Below are 21,002 nucleotides of genomic sequence, written 5' to 3' on the forward strand. Positions count from 1 at the left end.
TTTGTCGCATATATAATACGTCATCTGCACGCACCATCATAATAAACTTTGGAGTTGAGGCTGTACCATGGGCTGTACCTATGGCAGTACCTTCCTGATTAGAAACTCGTAGACGGGCTGTCTAGTTAGCTAGCTTACGTGATGAGAAGCAACATTATCTATTTGACCTGGTAGATATTTGCAGTCATCGTGAAATTGTTTCTGGACGTTTATTATACATATCGGCTGTGCCTATAATATCTTTTTTTAGTTTATTAGAAGCCATTTCGAATTGGTGTCAGTATCAAGAACTATCAAACGTTTGCAATCTTCGCATCTGTGGCAGAAATGTGTGTTAGTGAAAAGTACAACAGGAAACTCGTCTACTTAGTCTTTGTGAAATGTGATTTGGTTAATTAATCGTTGCAACATCTCGGGTAGTTTTTATCTTCGTCGTGTCGCTATGGTGCCCTCGTTGGTGAATCTTTGTGCCAAGGAGGTGGTGAGTGATCACAGTTCTTCTGCGTCTTGGCTCAACTGTGTGCCCAGGGAATTGTACGAACCGTTACTGGATGCTGCATTCAGTTACTGCCGCCCGCTCGCAGTCGGTGAACTGGTACAGCGATGGCCCGAACGAACTCTACGAGTCGGTGGCCGGAGGAGGGCAGGACAAAGTCCCCCAAATCGGCTTTGCGTCCAAGCTCTATTGCTCGCGGTTGTTCGGGGACTTTCAGACAAGAGGTAGGTTGCTCAATTTAAAGCCACCGTTTATTTTGGTCTGCTCACAATTCCGGTTGAATTATGCTTTATCATGGCCAGGGGCGATTCTAGGATCAGACCTTTAGGGGTGCTCAGCCCCCAATGAGAATGTGACCTGAATACGGTGCCTTGCAAAAGTGCAAAACCCCCTTGTTAATAACTCCCTTATTTCACTGGATAACAATTCATTCATTTATGTATTATTATTGAATGAATGAAAAAACAAAGGATGTCCCTTTCCTTATGACCTACAGCATCAAATAATATTAAACAATAATTATTTTTGTGTGCTTTTTGAGTGCTGGGATGAAATTTAGGGGCTTGAGCACCCCTAAAAAGGATCTAAAATCGCCACTGATCATGGCTAGCCTATCAACCTCATCCAGCATTGCCTATTTCCACTGTTAAACCTAAATCTAATGCTGTTTTTACCTATATAATTAATCTCTTCTGTTAAACCTATTTCCTATTGTAAAACGATCAACGTTAAAGTTTGTCCCTTTTGAGATGCATATGCATTGGGTTGCATGCATATTATTGTAATCCTCAATCATAAATTGACCAACTAAATACATGCCCATGTGATCCCAGGTCTCATTTTTCATATGTATTCGTTGTAGAACGAGTATACAACAACCTTGGTATGTTTTGTTGTCCTGTAGGTGTGCTCTGCAGGCCCTGGACCTCTGTGGGCTGCAGTGTGAGGAAGGGGGAGTGGGAGACCCCATGGGTGGTTGGTCCCTCACGGTGGCTCTCTGCACCATGGCAGTGCAAGCCAGGGCTGGGGCTCAGAAATCTCACCGGAAAGAGGGCGAACGGGAGCGAAAAAGAGTCCTGGCTATGGAGAGGGAGAAGGATGTGGTGAAACGAGAGAGGGGCAGGGGAAAGCGGGTTGGAGAGGAGAAGGAGGAGGAACCAGGTGAGGAAGGCGGGCCGGGGGAATGGGTGAGAAACGTGCAGGAGGGGTCGGACACAGGAACGGGTCCAAGGGAGGAGGAGCGGATGACGGGGGTGAGGAGGAGGATGGAGATGGAGAGGAAACGGATTACGGGCGGCAAAGCTGTGGAGACTGAAGACTCGGAGCCAGACTGTGAGGTGTTGGTGAGGGTCCGTGCCGACCTCTTCATCAACGCCCGTTCCTGGGAGCGTGTGCGCATGGCGCTGGGCACGGCCGGACCCCTCAAGCTGCAGTGCCGCTACCTCCGTGTGGAGGAGCTCTCCGTGTCCAGCATCGGCACCCTGCTAGACCTGCTGCCCAGCCAGGGGGTCCTGGGTGTGGACATCCGCTACAGCTGCCTGGGCGTGGCCGGCCTGGCCCTGCTGCTGCCTCAGCTCTCCACCTTCTCCTCGCTCACCTCCCTCCGCCTGCATTACTGCAACCTGGATGTACGTAGGGACTTAGCCGGCCAGGAGGGTGCGCTGAGAGACATGTCTGACGGTCTGGGGCAGCTGGGGCAACTTCGCCGCCTCAGCCTCACCGCCCTACGGCTGCCTGGACACCTACGCACGCTTCTAAGGTAGGGCCATTGATACAGAGCTCAGGGCCTACTGTCAAAGAGCCGAGATGTAAACGCTGTCTATAATACTAACCGACTGTGTGTTTGATTCCACTGCCCTGTCTGGTGCAGCTCTCTGTCCCACCCTCTGGAAGTGTTGGAGCTGCCCTACTTGAGCCTGACCCCGGCCGACCTCTCCTATCTGTCCTGCAGCCCTCACGCTGCCACGCTGCAGCAGCTGGACCTCAGCGAGAACCGCCTGGACGAGAGCACCTTGCCCTCGCTGCGCCGCCTCCTCTCCCAGGCCTCCGGGGGCCTGCTGCACCTCTGCCTGAGCGGCTGCGGCCTCAACGACGGCCTGCTGGGGGCGCTGCTGCCCTCCCTGGGCTGCTGCCGGGCCCTGCGGAGCCTGGGGCTGGCCTTGAACCCGCTCTCCCTGACGGGGCTGCTGGAGCTGGTGAGGACGGCCATCCGGTTGCCCTCCCTTAAGCAGCTCCTCTACCCCAACCCCCTGGAGGACTACCAGCCAGGGCTTCCTGCCCTGCCCTCCAGTGCCCAGCTGCTGGACTGGCCCCTAGAGGAGATGATGGAGGTGCACGAGGCCACCAGCCTGCGGCTTGAGAACATGCTGACGGAGAGCGGGCGCTCAGACCTCTTGCTCACCTGCGACCTGCTGAACTATGACAAAGACTTGGTGGATTAGAGGGACGTTGTGGGAGGATCTCCCAGCTAGGTCACAAGCTGGTGGGTTAGAACCGCCTTCCCTCCTGTTGCAGCGCAAGGGCCTCACTATATTATTCAACCCAAATACTCTTTTAGTATGTCCGTTTCCTCTATTTAGCCATTTGAGCAAGCATGGTTTAGCTCACATTGGAGTGAATCTCATTTGGTTGGTATTCAATCCTTGTGATTTAAGCCTACTGTTGAAAAGATCATTTGACTGGACCAGAACATTCAGAAATAACATTAAAAAAACAAGTCTCAAGCGGTGCATAGTACCAACCAACAAACCAGTTTACTTGTTTACTTTGAGAATTGCAGAAATGGCGTATAAGGAACCGGTTGGTTCCAGATCCAAGGATCACGTTATTGGATATTCTCTATGAATACACAGAGGGGAAACATAGTTGGGATGGAGACAGCATCAGGACTCCGATGGGTTAGGGTTACACTTTCTACACCCCTACGTGCTTTTAGCGCCCATCACCAGCACTCATCTACCCATGGCACCAGTTCAAATAAATGTCAGGAGGAACACCCCTCAAACCTGGTTCTCTGCATGTGTCAAACTGTTCAAACATGTGACCTGCCATTAGTGACGAGTGCTAACTCTGTTAGTGACAGCAGCTGGCTTTGCTAGTGCCCTTGAGGGATGTTTCATAGGTAAAATGATCTTTCAGATGGAAAAATCTGGAACAAATGTTACATAGAGCCCTTAACCAGTTGTTGGAAGGGGAAGAGTAGATTTGTTGCAGTGAATGCACTGATAGGATTTATGTTTGAGGTAGACCTATTTTATGACTTTTTATTTGTGCTTCATAAGTTTCCTTAGTTATTCCAACTGCATTCTTATTAAATTGTCTTTAAAACATTTTTAATTATTAGTAACATTATATTTTTCCAAGCTGCAATATATGTGGCTGCAATATATGTGGCTGCTATATGTTCAAATTGTATAAAGCGTCAATCCACAAAACATTTTCATTAAGTGTAATTCATGTTTAACTAATTAACTCATGTTTTTTGTTTTTCCATTCAATAAAAAGGTCTGTACAAAATCTCTTTTAATTTGCTCCGTCATCTCTCCTCAGTCTCTCTTTTTGTATGGACAGGTCTTTGTTGGCTTTGGAGGTCATGGAGCTACCTTGGGAGCTGTATTATCTATAGTAATGCACCAAAGAGTGCTCTGGGACGAAGTAGCGTCGGGGCGAGGCCTTCAGGCAGTGCTCGTCCACGGGGAAGGGGAAGAGGCTGATCCTTGGTAAGGGCAGCGTGAGGAAGGGGGGGAAGCCCAGCAGGAGGGGCCGCTGGGAGAGGGGTGGCAGGACGATGTCTGGAGGGAGAGGACACCAGGGGGAGACGTCCCGTTACAGTGATCCACGTCTGTATAGCGTGTGGTGGTCAGTGGTACTTCATGACCTACCTGTTGTCCTGCGAGACCTGGTCATGCTGCGGGTCTCCCCGAGGCGAAGGATTGGCTGAGAGCTTTAAAGAACAAACACCCTCAATAACACTGAGGCTGAACAGCGGCAGGATTAGATCATTGTCGAAGGGAGGAGGGTCTGTTGTTGTTTACCTGCGGTATGGTGGAATGAGCACGGTGTCCTTGTTCCCCAGCGGAGGCGGCGGGACCTTGCGTTTCTCCTTCTCGACCCAGCCGAAGAAGTTGAGCACGTCAACGTGTCTGACGGGGAGCGCCGTTTCCGGAGCCTTGTTCTCCTGAAGACATGAGAGGGGGGGAGGAAAGAGGAGAGAAGGGTAGGAGAAGGAGACTTGCTTAGTGTCTTGACGAAGCCAGAACAGGTTGAGTTGGGGAATCTGTTGGCCTTGGCAGTCATCAACACCCCAACAGGCTCTCATGTGCTCCTATTTCGAGGCGTTAGGGTCGGAGGGAAAGGACACTGGGCGCAGTAGACACCGGTACACCGCTGGGCCTAAGAGGGCAGGCCTCTCATTTTCCCCTACACCTGCTCTCCTCTTTTATGGAATTCTTTTTTTAAATATGTGTAGGCTGACGTGTGGACAACTTTATATACAAACCCCCATTATTACATTTGATGAACAAATGACAACAGACAAGATGCTGTGAGAGAGTTTGTAGAAGGGCAAGGAATAACCAACATAATCTCATCTCATTGTTACCTTCCATTTAGCGGTCCAGGTCTTCAGCCAATCGGTGACCATCTTACGCAGGGCCTCACCTGGGTGGGGTTTGACCTGGAGCATGGCGTTCAAACCCTCCATCTCAGGCTTTAACCAGCGGTCGGCCTCCTCCACCCCCATGACCTTCAGCAGACACTGCACCGTGTTCCTGTTGACAGACCACAAGAAGCGCGACTCCCCTTCCTTTACTGCCGTTTCTACGGGATAGGCTTTATATGCACACATACACCCCCCCCCCCCTACACACACACACACACACACACACACAAAAAGACTCACTGGAGACCCGGTTCCTTATTGGCTAACAGAATGAGTATCTCTGTAATGACGTCACAGCTCTCAGGACCCAGAAAAACCAACACATTAAGGATTTCACTGATCACTTGCTGCTCGTCACCTGACTGAAACACATAAACACAGATTCAGGTTAGAGAAAAACTGAAACAAAACATTTAAGTAAAAAAGAATGTTATTAAGAGAACCATGTACCATTTTGGCTAAAGTGATTTTACGCAGATAGTCTACCAGGCCCTTTATGAGTCTGTCCAAGTTGTTTAGAGCACACTGTCTATGCAGAATGACCAGTGCCTTCAAAACTCTCCTCTTGGTCTGTCCTTTGCAATTCTGCATGTAGTCCAACATCTGCATGGCGAAGACATCTGGACACAGAGAGGGCGGAACACACTGCGCACAGATGCATGTTTTTAACAAAACTAAGCCTCTTAAGAGCACTGTTTTAATCAAATTGAAATACTTAAATAAATAAAATATTAATATTAAATACTAGATCTACCTTGTGGTCCGGGTAAATGCCATTCAACCAGTCCTCCTCTAAAAATGGGTGGAGGAACTCAGGAATTGGCTGCGATGGAGTTGCGGGGGGAAGAGGGGGAGGGGGCGTAGGAACTTTGCGTGGAGCCGGCGGTGGGGCAGGGCTGGGTTTAGGGGGGATCTGGGGTGGACAATGCTCCACCAGGTTGTTGTGCTGTCCCCCCCAAAACAAAGACATAGGAAAACGTTTTTATTTTGCACTTGCCAACCTTCAGTTTTCAAAAATGAGTGGCTTTAGCAGTGCTACATACCTACTTTATCTTAGGCTTGAACTATACGCTGTGAAAAGTACTTTCATAAAGTATCAATTTCTAAACCAGCCTTGATAATCTCTGAGGCGCCACGTACCATCGGTGTGGAGGACACCTTTTTGACGGGAGGGGGAGGGAGGGTTTCATCTTCGGGAGGAGTCTCTACGAGCCGCACGGGGGAGTCCAGGTCCAGGTCATAGTCCTCCACAGGAAACTCCTCTTCATCACTCTGTCAGAAAATGAACCCGAGTCCCACATTCAATCTAGCAACATCCCAAGGTGGCAGACATACTGAGGCCACATCCTCTCACCTGGTGGATCAGATCTTGCCTCATTTTGTAGGCTGTCCAGGGAATGACATTCTCCACCACCACGTGTGGCCACAGCTTCCCCGCCAGTACCGAGTTAGGGATGAACCCTGTGGCGTTGGTCTGGGCAGGGGCCGGCTCTGCCCCCAGCTCCTGGAAAGGGAGAGAGATGGAGAGAGAGAGTGACAGAGAGGAGTGGAAGAGAGCAAGAGAGAGAGAGAGAGAGAGAAAGAGAGAGAGAGAGAGCAAGAGAGAGAGAGAGAGAGAGAGAGAGAGTGGGCAGAAAGAGAGGGAGTGAGTGGAAGAGGAATAGCTTCACCAGGTATAAAAGCATAATGTCCTTAAGAACATGTAAGGTCTATGTGTGCACAGAGACATGCCGGCTGTGCTGGTGACAGCGTACCTTGAGGACGTCCTTATCCAGGGGCGTGGCCAGGCGGGGGCCGGGGAAGAAGCCCTCTTTGACGCTGGGAGATGTGAAAGGCTGGCATACAGGCGGCTTAGGAGGAAACAGGATGGCTTGAAGGTCGAACATGTCCTCATTACCTATCTGAAACCAGAACAAAGACCTCTTAGTATGGCAACTGAAATTGCTGGACTGACTACTGAACACAGAAGGATTACAGATGCCTTTTGAAGGTGGGAATACCACAGAGTTGTATTATGATTAAGGACTGTGAACATGCTATCAAGAAGTTTGTGTGGTATGTGTCTGCTGAGGGTGGACACCTTGATATTGACAGGCCGGCTGTAGATGATGCTCATGTAGCGGTCAAAGGCTTCTTTCCTGGTGCGGTTTGTGGGACGATATTTCTTCTTCCTGCTCTGTACAGCTCCCTGCTGGAGGGAGGCCAGGTCGTTCTTCCGAGCCAGAAGGGCCTCATACTCCTATGAGAACAGGGGAGGAGAAAGACAAAGTGGATGCCCTATTTTCACTCTTACTTTCTATGTTTCTCTCTCTGTATTGTTCCCCCTGTTCCGCCACCCCCACCCCCAAATCTACTTACTGGATCTCCGGTCTGGTCTTTCTTGCGCTTCTCTGGAATGTCAGGCTGCTCAGTCCTGATGGTGCAGATATTGATTTCTTAAGAGCAGTGTTTAGTGCAGTGTTTCTAGTGCCGTGTGTTTACCTCTTGAGGGTTAAGGACGACAAGACGGACTTACTTGCTTTTATTGGCCTTACTCAGGGTACGAGAGATGGGTACATCAGGAATAGGATCTGTGCACTCAGTGCAAAGTAGCTGAGGGCAAGAAAAGATCAAATAACAAACAAATTCAAATGTCAAAGGCAGTTCTACTATCGTAGATACAATGTCTTATCCATTTCTGGGAACCCATATCTCTCACCTTCTCCCTAACTATCTTCCCACCCCTCACAAGGGGTTCACTAAACTCAGAATTCACTGTGAATTCACACTAAATTAACCCAAAATGTACCCGAAGCTGGGAGTCGTTAGGCAGGAGCTTGGTGCAGGGGATCCGGTACAGATGGCCTCTTATGCCCAGGAGCAGGTCTCCTCTCTCCTCACAGTAGGCCAGACACTCAGCCTCCACATTCATCTGGAGGGTCCTGGAGGGACACCACACTCCAGCTCAAACACACACCAACCCCTCTGCTGTGGTTTTTTGAACTGCTTTCGGTTAACGTGAACAGAAGGTTGGAGATGGTGATAGCCGGTACCTAATGAGCCGGTTTTCTTCATCCCAGATTCGAATGGTGCCGTCTCGGCTGCTGGAGGCGAACACCCGGAGCTGAGGGCACACACAGAGCCCTGCGAGAGAACGAGAGGACAAGCACACACGCTCGCGCGTGAGCGCACACCAGGTAGAGGGCGTACAAGCTTCAAAGTCACAACACTCCCAACTCTCATATCTGATTTGGGAGTTCGATGATACAGTCGCTCATCACAGAAAACATGTCCCGTGATCCCACCTGTGAAACAGTCATTGTGGTCGTCGCTGGGCGGGTGGTCCAGACGGCTCTTGTTGGGCAGGTTGAACTGCACCAGGCTGTAGGTGGCAGAGTCGGGCAGCTCAAAGGCCAGGGCCAGTAGGGGCCCCAACAGGGCCAGGTGGAGGGGGTACTGGATGCAGAACAGGTTCAGGTGCAGACAGAGGCAGTCCTGGGCGTAGGGGAACACCCTCCACACCAGCACAGCCTTGTCCTCTCCTGCGGGAGGGGTGTGTGGGTGGGGGGGAGATGTGTGTGTGTGTGTGTGTGTGTGGAGAGGGGTGAAGGGCAGTGATCATCTTCAACTTTGCTATCAGAGAGATTTCTTTGTTAAATATGGACATAGAATTGATTGTTTCTAACTAAAAGGTAATAATGAGTAGTATTGTCTCTGCGGTGTATATGTAAAAGAAAATATGCATAATCAAGTCCAAATGCATCCCTCAGCGATCAGAATCCCACTATCCAAATGAGCCTCAGGGTTGGTTACCTGTGGTGACCACAGAGCTGTTCTCTGGGTCTGCCTGGATGCAGGTGATCTTCTGGCCGTTGTGTGCGGGTGTCCTGTACTGCAGCTGGCCCGACTCGAGAGTTAGCACGCTCACACAGCCACCACTGTGGCCCTGCATCACTAGGAACCTGTCAGCAAGCACATGCTTTATCTTGTTAGCCTACGGGTTAACTTTGACCAGGCTATGTTATCCTGGGGATAATCTTCACCAGCCCAGGTTAAGGTTAGCCTGGGGATAGTTTAGCAGTATTTTCTGTGGACAACGCATTATCAGTGGGATAATTCCTGTTGGTAGCATCTTGCTCAGTATTGCTGGGTGCTAGTAGTATAGAGGTGCAAAAACACAAAGATATATTCATTCATATTCAAGAGAATCCCTCACTTGTTCTTAGGGTCGAGGAGATGCTTCTTGTTGTGAGGCTTCTGGCCTCTCTTCTCCTGCAGGCTCCTCCATTCACTCAGGACTCGCTGGTCATCGGCCACACAATGGTACAGCACCAGGCAGGAGGCAGGACCCGGCCCCGCCAGGCGCTGACCCCCCTCCCCATCCGCCTGCTCCTCCCTGTGCCACGGCCCCTGGCCCCTCCCCTCCCACTCCTCCAGCTGCGTGGCCGGATTGGTCAGCGTGCTGGCGCAGATCACCGTCCCCGCCTCGGTCAGCACCAGCAGGGTCTCCTTGGGCAGGCAGTAGTCGGCCCACCTCACCCTCCGCGCCGCCCGAAAGGAGGTGATGACCGCCCCCGTCTGCCCCGCCACCAGGGCGACGTCCCGGTCGCCGCTGACGCAGAGGACCCGGGTGGGGTAGGGCTGGGGGAAGGACGAGACCTTGATCTGGCGGACCGGCCCGTTGGCTTCTCCCCCCAGCTGGCAGTGTGGGGTGTAGAGGGTGCTCATGGCCCAGAAGTCCACTCCCTTCTGGGAGAATGTGTAGAAGGTGTCCCCCTTGCTGGGGCCCCCCAAGGCCAGAGGGGGGTCATTTCCCTGGATGGAGACACTCTGGACCTGGTCTCCCTCCTCTAAGCTCCAGCAGCGCAGGGTCTTGTCCAGAGAGGCAGACAGCAGCAGGCCAGACTGAGGGCACCAGATCATGGAGGTCACCACATCTGTACACATGTAAATAGACAATTAAGTCAAGTGAGGAACACAATAATAACAACACGTAAAATGACGATCAAAATGAGACAGAGGATGACCATGGAATAGCTAGATATAGATAGAAATAGGTGGTGAGGCAGTTAGTCATGATCTAACCAGTGTGTCCTACAAAGGCCATCAGAAGCTCCCAATTGGCATCCCACACTCTGATGGAGATATCTTTGGAGGCGATGACCACAAGGTCCAGAAGACAACAGTACACCAAGGCGGTAATATCCCTGAAAAACAGCATCCCAAAACATAGCTTGACTCGGCACGAAAAAAAAAACATAGATCCCACTAAATACTACACAATACACACACTCCCACACACCGCATATGCAGGTTCCTCTTGTGTTCCAAGACTCTTCCAGCTGTGAGGTCCACCACCACCACACTTCTACCGTACGCAACGAAGGCCCGGTGGTGTGTGTCGGGGCCTGGGGCCGCCAGCGCCAGCTGGCTGAAGGCAGCGTGGCGTCCCAGACCCTCCACCACCCTCACCCTGCACACCATGTGCGTCAGGCCCCACACGCACACGTTGCCCGTCCCTGCCGTCACCAGCTCCAGGCTCTGCTCTGTCACCTGGCACGCGCACACATCCAGGGGCTCCACAGCCTCCATCAGGGGCTGCAGGTCACTGTCCAGCAGGGTGAGGACGGCCCCGGGGCCCCAGCCCACTACGTTCCCAGGCACGTGGGTGGAGGTCAGGCCCTTGTAAGGGATGGAGATGGGGGAGGGTGGGGGGTCACGTAGGCCCCCGTTAGGGCTGTACATGCAGACCGTGCCGCCTCTGTGGAGGCTAACGAACCCCGAGGCACCCTCTCCGTAGGTCATTTGTTGTACTGGATTGTCACAGGAGAAATGACGCAAGTGTGTGAGGCCATGGATGAGGACGGAGGGTTTGAATTCTGAGGGTCTGAGCTGAGAGAGATGGAAAGACGGAGCAGGAGAGATGGAGAGAAAGGTCAAAGCATAGCATCATGATTTACAAAGGCTGTGCCGGCTCCGCCAAATAGTCAATATTGGAATGGGCTATTTTTGCTAGGAACCATCCACAACAAAGTACATGTACAATAATGAGAAGTTAGAATTTGTGTTAAAAGCTTAGCTTATTTGACCAAATAAACGTAGCTTTATTTCTTTTTTACCTTGTCCATGTTATTCTTCCTTTCTGTGTTGAGCTTGTTCCACATCTTCTTTGCAGGAGTTTTTCCCTCTCCTGAACTTCTGTTTATCGCGAACGGGGGGCGCCTAACCTCCCCAACTGCCCCCGCCGTGTCCCCTGTAGTGGGGCGGGGGCTGACAGCTGGTGTTCTGCCCTCCATGCTGTTCTCACAATATCCTTCAGTTTCTTCCCCAACAGCACGGGAGGCTGTTCTCAGAACCTGCATCAAGGCCTCCTCCTTGTGCGTGTCTTCTTTTTTGTGTTTGGACATCTTGCATGCCCTGTCCTGCTAACTCTGTTTCAGTAGTTTGGGGATATGCAGATTGTTACGCACCCATGGCTGTATAGTCTAGGGGATATGGGGAAACATAAAATAAAAATATATCAGAATGATGGCTTTCAACAGAATTTCTGCCCAAGAGGCAAATATTTTTAGAGATACATTGTTGAACTACAAGATAACAAACCTTTGGTTTGGACAACAAAATGCAGCAGCAGCAAAAAAACTAACATTTAAAAGAAAGATTTGCCTAAGGAATAGGATCCTAAATTACTGGAATATATCCTTTAAATTTCAGAATTTATTTGATTTTTCTCCAGAATTTATTTTTCCAACCACCAACAGTAAAGGGCATGCTACTGACAAAAGGTTCGCCCATTCATTGACATAAACAATGTGAAGAGATTAGAACATGTAAATCACTGTGACTTGCTTTCCGTGTCCATAGAAACATGTTTGTACAGAAGCCTATATAAAAACCTGACATTTTACAGGTCTTCTTGCCAAACTCAAGAGAATTACATCGAAATTGTATTTATAACCGTTCCAATTAAAAATATTATATCTGCCTATTTTATAGATTTTGAATTTATTAGACGAGATTCGAACAAGGTTTGCGAGTAGCTTTTCTGAGCTTGCAGCGTGTCCCTCAGATGGAATGTTCCAAAAATGTGTGACGATTTAACAAAAATCAACGGAAAAAAGACAAGTTTTCATCAAGGGTTCAGACCTTGTAAAACTAACAAACTTAATATTATCTTAAACGTCATACACATACAATACGAAAACAGTTGAAATACCTAATTAAGCTGGTTCAAGCCCATTCAATTATTAAAAGCACTAGCTACAAGCAGAAGCTACTGACCATGACCATTGCCACATCCTTTCGTCAACGTCTAGACACACCAAAGATACTTTGTTGTCAGAGGAGCTACACAACACTTGCTTGCCAACTCTTCTTTCGTGCACGTTGTAAAATATTTTAGACTTGGACATAATACTGTTCGTTGCTAGGGAACGGACCCGGTAGGGGAGATTGGAGTGGTAGGCTACTAGACAGCCCTGTTCGGGTAACAGAGGAAATACGCGGGGCATATGACCATGTCTTTATTTAATGTATGACAAAAACCTGTAACATTATAAATACATTTCATAATAGACAATATGTATCTTTACATAAATCAAAACCTATTTACAACGTACCCTTTATTTATGGATTACTCTTATGTCTTTCTTTGGGGATAAAAGCGTCTGCTAAATGAATCCATGTAAATAAATTATATTAAAAAAGGCTATTTACAGCCTGGATGTGTGTATTTCAGTTTTTTTGGGGTCAAATTACTTTTTTTATAGGTATGAGCATACAAAGACATTCATTTATTTAATTCAATTTGATCAAAAACATAGTAAAAACAATGTTATGTTTATTGCTTATTTCTGATGATCTACGGAGGTAGGCCTTTAATACAAATCTGTTAAACTATGTGGTCAACACCTATAGTACATAAACACTGTTATATCTGAGTTGACTAACAATATTCTGACCATATTCAATGTTTGATCTTAAAATGAATTGTGTTTCTCATTCAATTCATATCTACAAATAGTAGTTGAAAAAAATTAATTTGAGTGCAAACCCAGTTAGAAGTAGAACTTCTAATCTAAGAAAGCTTCTTCTTTCAAACTCTGCAGTTTACCCAGATCTGCAGACTCAGGCACTGTGAACCGTTTACTGAAATACTGCATTTCTATCTTCCCTGACTGTCGTGCTAATGCTATTCCTGAAAACGTGTTCTGCTTTGAAGAGTCGCCAAACGCTGCCATTGCCGTAACCCTGTGAAAAAAAAAGAGAAACTTATCAAACCAAAACATCAAAAGATTTCACTAGTGATGAAGGGGACATGTTTTCAATGTTAGGACGTGTCAATGACACAGCATCAGGTAAATGGGCTCTAAACCTAACCTCAAATCTCTTTTACATCCCTCACACGTTTCAAACCTGCACCCCAAACCAAATCGAAAACATCATGGCCACTTCCTTTACAAAGGCGATGTGATCATAAAGACCATGCCCCTCAAAGCTACCTGTCAGCGTCAGTCTTTTCTGTGACGACAGGCTCAAAGTCTGTCTCCAGGAGGTCCCATATGTGGAGGTTGGATGTGGCGTCCAGCACACAGAAGACAGCGGGTCGGGTCTGGGCCCACTGGACCGACACCACAGGGAGCCCTGCCGTGCTGCCTGTCCACTCAAGAACAGGCTGCTCACTGGCCACAGTGTGGAGTCGGACACTGCCGTCCCCACAGCCAACCTGGAACACACCCAGTACAGAATACTATACAACAGATCGATAAGCAACCAAATCATGACTTAAAAATTGCAGCATGTACAGTGGTCAATGCATATTTGATCAAATCATAGGCAACAAATACCTTAGGCATTAACCACACAGTAAATGTTATGTGATAACTGGGCATGCAACTGGGGTGTATGTGGTGTGGCATACAAAACTAAACCAACCAGAAAAAAGGTTTCTTCAAAAGGAGAGAAATCGATGGAAGTGACATCAACGGGTCTGGCTCCGACCATTTTAGGTCTGTAGAACTTTGGAGGGGCCTTCAGCCCGTGACTGGTTCCATGGTTCACAAGTCCCTAAAATAGGATTAACCCTTTTATTCAGTTAGTTGTGATGTGATAACAGACAGTTGTAGGTAGCAGCACACCATGTACTGTACTGAATGTTTAGCATACACCCAGGACAGTGATTTGAGAAACAACAGTTGTGTGAGAATGTTCTCACCATGTTAGTGCCAATAAAGAAATGACTGGGATCAGAGGGCAGGAATTTTACGAGAAGGGCTTGTGGAGGACTTGTTTTAATGGCATCTCGTGCTGACTTTCTAGAAAGAAAGAAAGAAAAAAGATTAAAAAGGAGAGAGATTGACAGAGACCATCCGGATCAAGACAGGTCAAATTGATCCCAAAACTCCTGCCTTGGGACACGGTGTCATTGCCATCACACAAACACTCATCCACATTTACCACCGACGTGTCAGGTCAATGGGGGAGAGACGACGACGCCGCCAACAACAACAACCGTCTGGCCGCACTATACAACAAACAAGATCGTATGACCCGCAGAGACACAGCTGTGCCCACACTTTGTGGATATTTCTGTCACGGTGGCTGGCAGTGACGTACGATACTGGGATATATGTCTCTTTCTCACCTCTCACTGGTGAGGAGCGTGGAACTGTGGAGCAATTTCACTTTGCCGCCTGGCCTGAGCCCTGCGGGACGAAGACACGAGACACCAATAGAACCACGTTAGCGGTGGAGAACTTCAAAGGACCAAAAAATGGCAATAACTGTAACTCACCCAAGTCTGTCTGTGAACCTGCTTCATTGGTTTTAGGGAGCTCCAGCACCACCTGTGGGACAGAGAGGGTAATTACAATGTGGCTGTAAAGTTTCTGATAACAGAGCAAGACTGGTTTCAGCCAATAATACATTTAAAAAGAAATAACAAGGACAATGATTATGCGGACACATTGACATAATCGTTATATATACATACCCATAGATTCAAAACCCCATTTTCATCAAGTGATGCCAACTGGAATGACAATCCTGATGAATCTTGAGTGGCAAAACAAAAGAAAGGCATTAGCAATCATTATTATACAGCATGGTGTAGACTATTGGGGATCCTTAATAAACAAACAGCACATGAAGTCATTCCTAACATCAGTCTCAGTCATTGTACCTTCGTCGCTGCCCAACAGGGGGAGCTCTGGCCCCCCGCCCTGGGACACGGCGGCAGGCACCACCTCCACGGAGCTCACCGAGGACATGTGACCCGAGGCTGCCAGCACTGCATCTGCGATGACAGGTTGACGGAGGACGTGATATCAACACACACTGAATGAACCCAGCCTGTTAAACACGAGACCAGCCTCTGGGACATCCAGAGACGAGCATTCTACGAACTGAGCTGCGAGAGAAAACATCTTCCCAAAAAAGGACTTGCAGAAGCCAAGAGCCACCTAATCCTACATGTCATCTAAAAAGTGACTTTATTCCTGGAAACACATCGAAGATGCAGACATAGGACATAAGCTATGTCCTATGACACAAGCCTCAGGCTGGGGTCATGACCTGACTCATCACCGACCTGTAGAGAAGGTTGGGTGGCGGAGGGTCCAGTCAATGTCCCCTATCCTGAGGGTGTGGTGGTCCCCGGCGTGCTCCCGCAGGTCCCACAGCACCACGGAGCCCACGGACGTTCCGGCAAACACTAGTGTGGCTTTCCCTGGGCTGAAGCAGCAGCTACGCACCTGGGAGATGAAGAGAGAACATGCTAGAAGGTTAGCATAGCCAATTAAAGTGAGAAAGTAGTTTTTAAAACTGGAATAATGCAAGCGTGTCTTCTTCATATCGAGAACAAAGCTATATCCTGGTCATGGCCTGAGATAGGAAACTAGTCTATATTACTGTGTACTACTATCTGCAATGTGCCCCAACTACATATTATGAACTTTCCAGACTCCACACTACTGTGAGCACCTCTGACTCGTAGACCAGGATCTTCTGAGGGCGGGAGGGCTCCCAGATGTTCCAGATGCAGATGATGGTCTTGCTGTCCAGACGCACGGCGCTGGGCTTCTGGGTGGGGCTGTGGACGGACAGCACGGTCTGTGTCTGGACCTGGGAGAAGTGCACCAGGCTGATGGGACGACCTGTGGGTGGGGTGGGGTGAGGAGGGGAGAGGAGGGGTGGGGAGGGGTGGGGAGGGGTGGGGAGGGGTGAGGAGGGGAGAGGAGGGGAGAGGAGGGGTGGGGAGGGGTGGGGAGGGGTGAGGAGGGGTGAGGAGGGGAGAGGAGGGGTGGGGAGGGGTGAGGAGGGGTGGGGGGTGTTGGCAGCACGAAGCAGTAACTGGCTGAATCAGATCGTTGTTGGGTAAGATGCTTGATTGTTTGGTTAAGGAGTGTTAAGTAAATGAATCTAATTTCCTGTTTTGCTTTTGAGAACAGTGACCTATATATATTTTGTTTCATTCATTTGTGCAATACGTAGGATGAGAACTAATAGACCATGTTGTTTTTGTTTGTTTAAGGACTTTCCCCGACAGATAAATGTGTGATAATACATTTGACTCTGAGGGGGTGAGGTGATGACGTACCATGGAGAAATGGCAACTTGGTGTTGAGCTGTAAGCAGCCATCACTGAAGGACTGGAGGGTATCAGCTTGGGACCTCAGCTTCTTGAGTGACTGTCTCTCTGCTCTGTCCTCCTCCAGAAGAACAGCCACCACCTACACACAACACACAACAGTGTCTGGCTGACTGCTGGCATAGCAGGAAGGTTTCCCACCGATCCAAGGACAGTCATTGTCATATACCTGGGAGGCCGAGCGTAGGAACGTCGCCAGGCGCTGGGAGTCGACGTTCATCTTACTTGTGGATCGTGAGTCATGTTGAGAAAGGGTGGGACCTGTACAATGACAATGAACACCATCAAGCTCTGAAAGTAGAAAAAGAGTTTTCGAAAGGAAATCCTTATGTCTAGCTGTCTTCTCACCTCCACAAACAGCGTTCCATTCTGCAGGGTGCTGTGTCCACTTCTCGCTGTTTTCCAACTCTTCAGTTTGGATGCCTCGGTCACTGTTGTCTTCGTTACACTGAACATAAGCCTGGACAGAAAGCATAAGATATATCGGTTTATCCTCGGAAGTACTAATGAAGAAAACATTTTAGAAAAAAAAGCACCCAAACCTGTTTGGTGTTGGTCGTCCCAAAACTTTTGATGTACATGTCGTACTCGTTAACAGGTGGCAGATCAAGGAGGGAGAAGGTGATGGAGTAGTCCAAGTCAATGAGGCGGAGCAGCTCTGCACTGCGCTTTCTGTTGTATGCATACACATGCATGAACAAAGGTTAGGGAGATACCTTAAGAGTCCGCAGAAAGGACACTAAATTATGGAAATGTTTGAAATCAAAATGGCTGCCCTTGGTACCACTCGGACCTACTTCTGCTGGCAGGCGACTTTCTTGTTGACCTCACGGTGTTTTGCGGCCACGAAGTCGATGAACTTCCCCTGCTGAGGGAGCTTTTCAGAACCTGCGATAAAAAGGAACCAAGTCTGATGCAGTTGATGGACCTACGCGACACATTAACAAAATCGATTCAGTTCTGCAAAAATGGAATGAGGGGTGGAAAGGATAGCATGTGCATTTTAAAAGTCACCTTTAGATAGAAGTCTAATTCTAATCAAAAGAATTAGCAAAGCAAAAGTCTAACATCTTGCTAATCCCCTAGGAGACAATACAGATCCCAAATCCCTATCCTGAAAATGGCAATCAACATTTCCATCCTATACCTCCGGTCTTACTGGGTCTCTCCTCCTCCTCCTCCTCCTCTGTGCTTATCCTCGTCTGGACAGAGCCCACTCTCTCGTTCTCTTCTTTCATGGCTCTCTGGATGGCTTCTATCTGCTCCCTCCTTTGTGGGTTCAGTTCTTCCCTCTCTTCCCTCTCCTCTCTCTCTTCTTCCTGGCTGTGGGTCTTCTTCTCCTCTTCCTCACCGCCGCTCTCACTTCCTTCCTCGAAATCCTCCTCGTAATCCTACAAAGAGAGAACAAACTCATGAGTCTGGAATAGACGCCATTCTGTTCCAACATCTCTACATGGAATGTTTAAGCGGCCGTCAATGAGCTTGATGATGCACTCACCATTTTCTTGAAATGCAATCCATTAAGAGCATGCAAAATTTGTGATGAAACAAAGCACAAATATTTTGAAATAACCTATATTGTGTGTGTTAATGTGCAAGGGCTACATTTTCTATTCAGCATCTCCACAAAAATATTTGCCATATTCGTACCTCAAAGTCTTCTTCATAGTCCTGAGCATCACCATCATGATCAGGTTGGCTCTCTGTTTGAGGATCCTGCTTTTCAACCTGCCAATTCAGTCCATTTTACCAGCTGAAGAACAGTCAATCACAGTACACTATGTGTTTACACCGACAGACTCCAATACTTATATATTATGCCATGCAAAAAGCTGGGACATAGGAAGTAGTGGCAAGTGATGGAGGCATGTGCAGGCATAGGTCAAAGAAAGCAAACAATTAACGCAAAAGAGAGAAAGTAGAACGCTGTGGTCCAACACTTGCTCACAACATGTGTTGTACAGAATACATGTTTACAGAACCTATGTAGTTTATTGAAGAATGAGTCCTCAATGAAAACCCAGAAAGCTTTCCCAGAAAACATCCATGCTGTGTACACATGCTGGCAGAGGAAAGAACGGCCATAGGGAAAATCGTCTTTTCAAAATAAGAGTCTTACGGGCTCTTCTGTGTCACTTAATTCTTTCTGACTAGACCTCCACACGGATTCTGATTGCCCCTGTACTTCCTGGGTCACAAAGAGGAAACACACAGTTGAGGCATACCAATGTAATTGTTCTGTATGGTATGGAAAACATCCACAGACATATCTGAGTTGTACACCAACGCATATTGTGAGATTATCACCCGTGCCTTATCACCAATGTTGTCAAGGTTTTTGCACCCAAAAAACAAACATTACACATTTTAAACAGAAAATTCAATATGGGTTAACCCCTAAAGAACCAAGAACTAACAGGTAACCAACCTTTGTTTCCACATTTTCTCTCTTTTCCTTGGGGTCTTGATGGCTTCTCTTGTCTCTGCTCCTCTCAGTGATCTCCTTCTTGGGGTCCACCTCCTCTCTGTGCCTTCGCTCTCTGCGCCTCTCCCTCTCGGCCCCCTCTCCGTCGGCACGGTGACGATCCTCGGAAGACTTGTGATCCCTGCGTGCCACCTCTCTGGAGTCACCGGCACGTCTCCGGCTTTCTGCAACATCCTATCAGGAGGAACGACGGCTGATGTGAAGGAAGTGGAGTCTAGAAATCGGCTTTTATGATTCTGACGTAGCCTGCCGGTGTTCAAGACACTCACGGGTGGTGCAGTCTCCCTGTGTCTCCTTTCGCTCTCCTCTTTCTCTTTTCTACGGTGCTCCCTGTATTCTGAAATGAAAGTAATATAACCAATTGGTTGTCATTTCAAGATCTAGTCGGCTGGTCATGTTTTCGGTAAAGTGTACCATTACTCGTCTTCCGTAACTTTACCTTTGTCCTCCTTTTGTACAGTACGCTCTCTGTCTGAGTGTCTCTCTCTCCTTTCTCTATCCTTCCGTTTGTCATGGTATTCACTTTCTTTGAGATGTTCTCGATCCTTGTGCCCATATCTCCTGTCGGTTTCCTGCCGTCGGTCCCTATCTTTCCTTTCAATACTTTGTTCGTCCTCTCTCCTTCTTTCCCTCTCCTCTCTTCGTCTCTCCCTATCTCTCTCCTCTGCCCCTTTCTCTCTGTCTCTTTGCTTGTCTCTCTCCCTATCCTTGGTTCTATCCTTGTCCTTCTCCCTCTCTCGTGCCCTTTCCTTCTCTCTGTCTCTGTTTTCCTTCTCTCCACTATGATGTATTTTGTCCCTACTTTCTCTGCCCCGATCCTGATCCTGGTATTTGCTACTATCAACCACTTTATCCTTCTCTCTTCTCCTCTCCTTCTCTCTCTCCTCCCTGTCACCTATCCTGTCGTTCGAACGCTCTTTCCTTCGATCCAGATGTCGGTCTTTCTCTCTGTTTTTTCTTTCTTGTATGCTTTCTTTTTCTCTCTGCTTGTCTCTTTCTCTCCTGGCCTCTCTCTCTGGGTCTCGCGGGCGTCTCTCCAGAGACTCGCCACCCCTGTGTTGTCTCTCATAGTCCTCTCGCCTCCTGCCATGGTCCTCCTCACGTCCCCCACCCTAACAAGAAATGCTTATGTTTGTTAATTGCACCAATACCATAAGAAGGAATGTGTACATTAACAATGGTTCATTATGGTTCAAATGGACTAATTAAGTGAATTGAAAACAAAAGTCATATTTTAACATACCCGTATATGTTTCCTTAGGTCATCTGCCTTCCATGTATCTTCCCTAGTTATTTTCTAAAGAAATTAATATGCATGTCCATAGTTAACGAGCAAAGTTAGTAAACCAGGTGAATAAATACATTTGGCAGTTTGCAAGTTTCACAGTTATATAACTAGCTATATAGCTCTACAGTGCATACTGGAATTAGTTGGCTAGGAGCTAACATTTCTTGGCTAATGTAGCTATTAAACAAGCTAACGGTGTACTCACGCACACAATACGTTTTACATATAGTTACTACGCTACCTTCTCTTGATGCATACTACTACTTGTACTTCAATCCTCAAAAAGTAATGTGTATGATGTTAGATATAGAAAGCTTCGCTAGCTATGATGTTGTAGCAACTCCATGATAACAAATGCTGTTTGCGCAAGCGCATTTTGCTGAAACTAAGGTAAATGCGTCATGTCATCTTGACAACAGGATTCTTAAAAGATAGAAGAACGATCCA

General features: G+C 48.0%; 3 protein-coding genes across 9 annotated transcripts; 1 reads left to right on the forward strand and 2 right to left on the reverse strand.

The window, feature by feature from the left end:
• The first annotated feature begins 40 nt into the window (after positions 1-40).
• Positions 41-4,012, forward strand: LOC146275019 (leucine-rich repeat-containing protein 14). Of its 2 annotated transcripts, XM_084703416.1 has the most exons (4): positions 41-170; positions 529-720; positions 1,401-2,255; positions 2,367-4,012. In XM_084703416.1, the coding sequence occupies exons 1-4, from the start codon at positions 142-144 to the stop codon at positions 2,935-2,937; spliced, it is 1,647 nt and encodes a 548-aa protein (XP_084559542.1). In that variant the 5' UTR covers positions 41-141; the 3' UTR covers positions 2,938-4,012. The 2 variants fall into 2 exon arrangements, with proteins under 2 accessions (XP_084559542.1, XP_084559540.1); XM_084703414.1 differs by having other exon boundaries at positions 62-720.
• On the reverse strand, positions 4,004-12,613 carry wdr97 (WD repeat domain 97). 3 transcript variants are annotated; one of them, XM_084703403.1, is made up of 22 exons: positions 12,417-12,613; positions 11,255-11,620; positions 10,438-11,027; positions 10,221-10,342; positions 9,352-10,072; positions 8,949-9,097; positions 8,441-8,677; positions 8,189-8,279; positions 7,945-8,077; positions 7,672-7,748; positions 7,515-7,569; positions 7,237-7,395; positions 6,911-7,057; positions 6,511-6,660; positions 6,297-6,428; positions 5,911-6,102; positions 5,643-5,801; positions 5,397-5,518; positions 5,097-5,265; positions 4,531-4,673; positions 4,378-4,439; positions 4,004-4,287 (listed from the first exon to the last, which is right to left on the reverse strand). In XM_084703403.1, the coding sequence occupies exons 2-22, from the start codon at positions 11,540-11,542 to the stop codon at positions 4,112-4,114; spliced, it is 4,074 nt and encodes a 1,357-aa protein (XP_084559529.1). In that variant the 5' UTR covers positions 11,543-11,620; positions 12,417-12,613; the 3' UTR covers positions 4,004-4,111. The 3 variants fall into 3 exon arrangements, with proteins under 3 accessions (XP_084559529.1, XP_084559527.1, XP_084559528.1); XM_084703401.1 differs by having other exon boundaries at positions 5,607-5,801; positions 12,417-12,612; XM_084703402.1 differs by lacking the exon at positions 12,417-12,613 and adding an exon at positions 11,739-12,363 and having other exon boundaries at positions 5,607-5,801.
• Positions 12,614-12,907: 294 nt separating this feature from the next.
• Positions 12,908-20,943, reverse strand: dync2i1 (dynein 2 intermediate chain 1). 4 transcript variants are annotated; one of them, XM_084703406.1, is made up of 23 exons: positions 20,797-20,943; positions 20,511-20,564; positions 19,707-20,379; positions 19,537-19,604; positions 19,211-19,441; positions 18,902-18,970; positions 18,433-18,510; positions 17,942-18,173; positions 17,580-17,670; positions 17,325-17,454; positions 17,131-17,242; positions 16,952-17,043; positions 16,732-16,864; positions 16,116-16,288; positions 15,724-15,886; positions 15,316-15,429; positions 15,127-15,188; positions 14,929-14,980; positions 14,779-14,839; positions 14,350-14,449; positions 14,070-14,201; positions 13,637-13,860; positions 12,908-13,385 (listed from the first exon to the last, which is right to left on the reverse strand). In XM_084703406.1, exons 1-23 carry the CDS (start codon positions 20,809-20,811, stop codon positions 13,208-13,210), a joined length of 3,237 nt encoding a protein of 1,078 aa, XP_084559532.1. In that variant the 5' UTR covers positions 20,812-20,943; the 3' UTR covers positions 12,908-13,207. The 4 variants fall into 4 exon arrangements, with proteins under 4 accessions (XP_084559532.1, XP_084559530.1, XP_084559533.1 ...); XM_084703404.1 differs by having other exon boundaries at positions 17,930-18,173; XM_084703407.1 differs by lacking the exon at positions 18,902-18,970 and having other exon boundaries at positions 17,930-18,173.
• Between the last annotated feature and the right edge of the window lie 59 nt (positions 20,944-21,002).

The sequence above is a fragment of the Hypomesus nipponensis genome, chromosome 8 (assembly GCF_054491055.1).
Source record: "Hypomesus nipponensis isolate SF chromosome 8, ASM5449105v1, whole genome shotgun sequence".
In the NCBI taxonomy this organism is placed as follows: Eukaryota; Metazoa; Chordata; class Actinopteri; order Osmeriformes; family Osmeridae; genus Hypomesus; species Hypomesus nipponensis.

Excerpts from the sequence above, each read along its gene's own strand:
- dync2i1 (XM_084703404.1), bottom strand. Across the intron at positions 18,971-19,210 it reads GAGAAAATGTGGAAACAAAG|GAAGTACAGGGGCAATCAGA; the intron begins GTTGGTTACCTG and ends TTTGTGACCCAG. Across the intron at positions 14,981-15,126 it reads ATGGGGTTTTGAATCTATGG|GTGGTGCTGGAGCTCCCTAA; the intron begins GTATGTATATAT and ends TCTGTCCCACAG.
- wdr97 (XM_084703401.1), bottom strand. The coding sequence starts at position 11,542 with ATGTCCAAACACAAAAAAGAAGACACGCACAAGGAGGAGGCCTTGATG. Across the intron at positions 10,343-10,437 it reads AAGAGGAACCTGCATATGCG|GGATATTACCGCCTTGGTGT; the intron begins GTGTGTGGGAGT and ends GCTGTTTTTCAG. Across the intron at positions 7,058-7,236 it reads GCCGGCCTGTCAATATCAAG|ATAGGTAATGAGGACATGTT; the intron begins GTGTCCACCCTC and ends TTCTGGTTTCAG.
- LOC146275019 (XM_084703414.1), top strand. The coding sequence starts at position 443 with ATGGTGCCCTCGTTGGTGAATCTTTGTGCCAAGGAGGTGGTGAGTGAT. Across the intron at positions 721-1,400 it reads CGGGGACTTTCAGACAAGAG|GTGTGCTCTGCAGGCCCTGG; the intron begins GTAGGTTGCTCA and ends GTTGTCCTGTAG. Across the intron at positions 2,256-2,366 it reads CACCTACGCACGCTTCTAAG|CTCTCTGTCCCACCCTCTGG; the intron begins GTAGGGCCATTG and ends TGTCTGGTGCAG.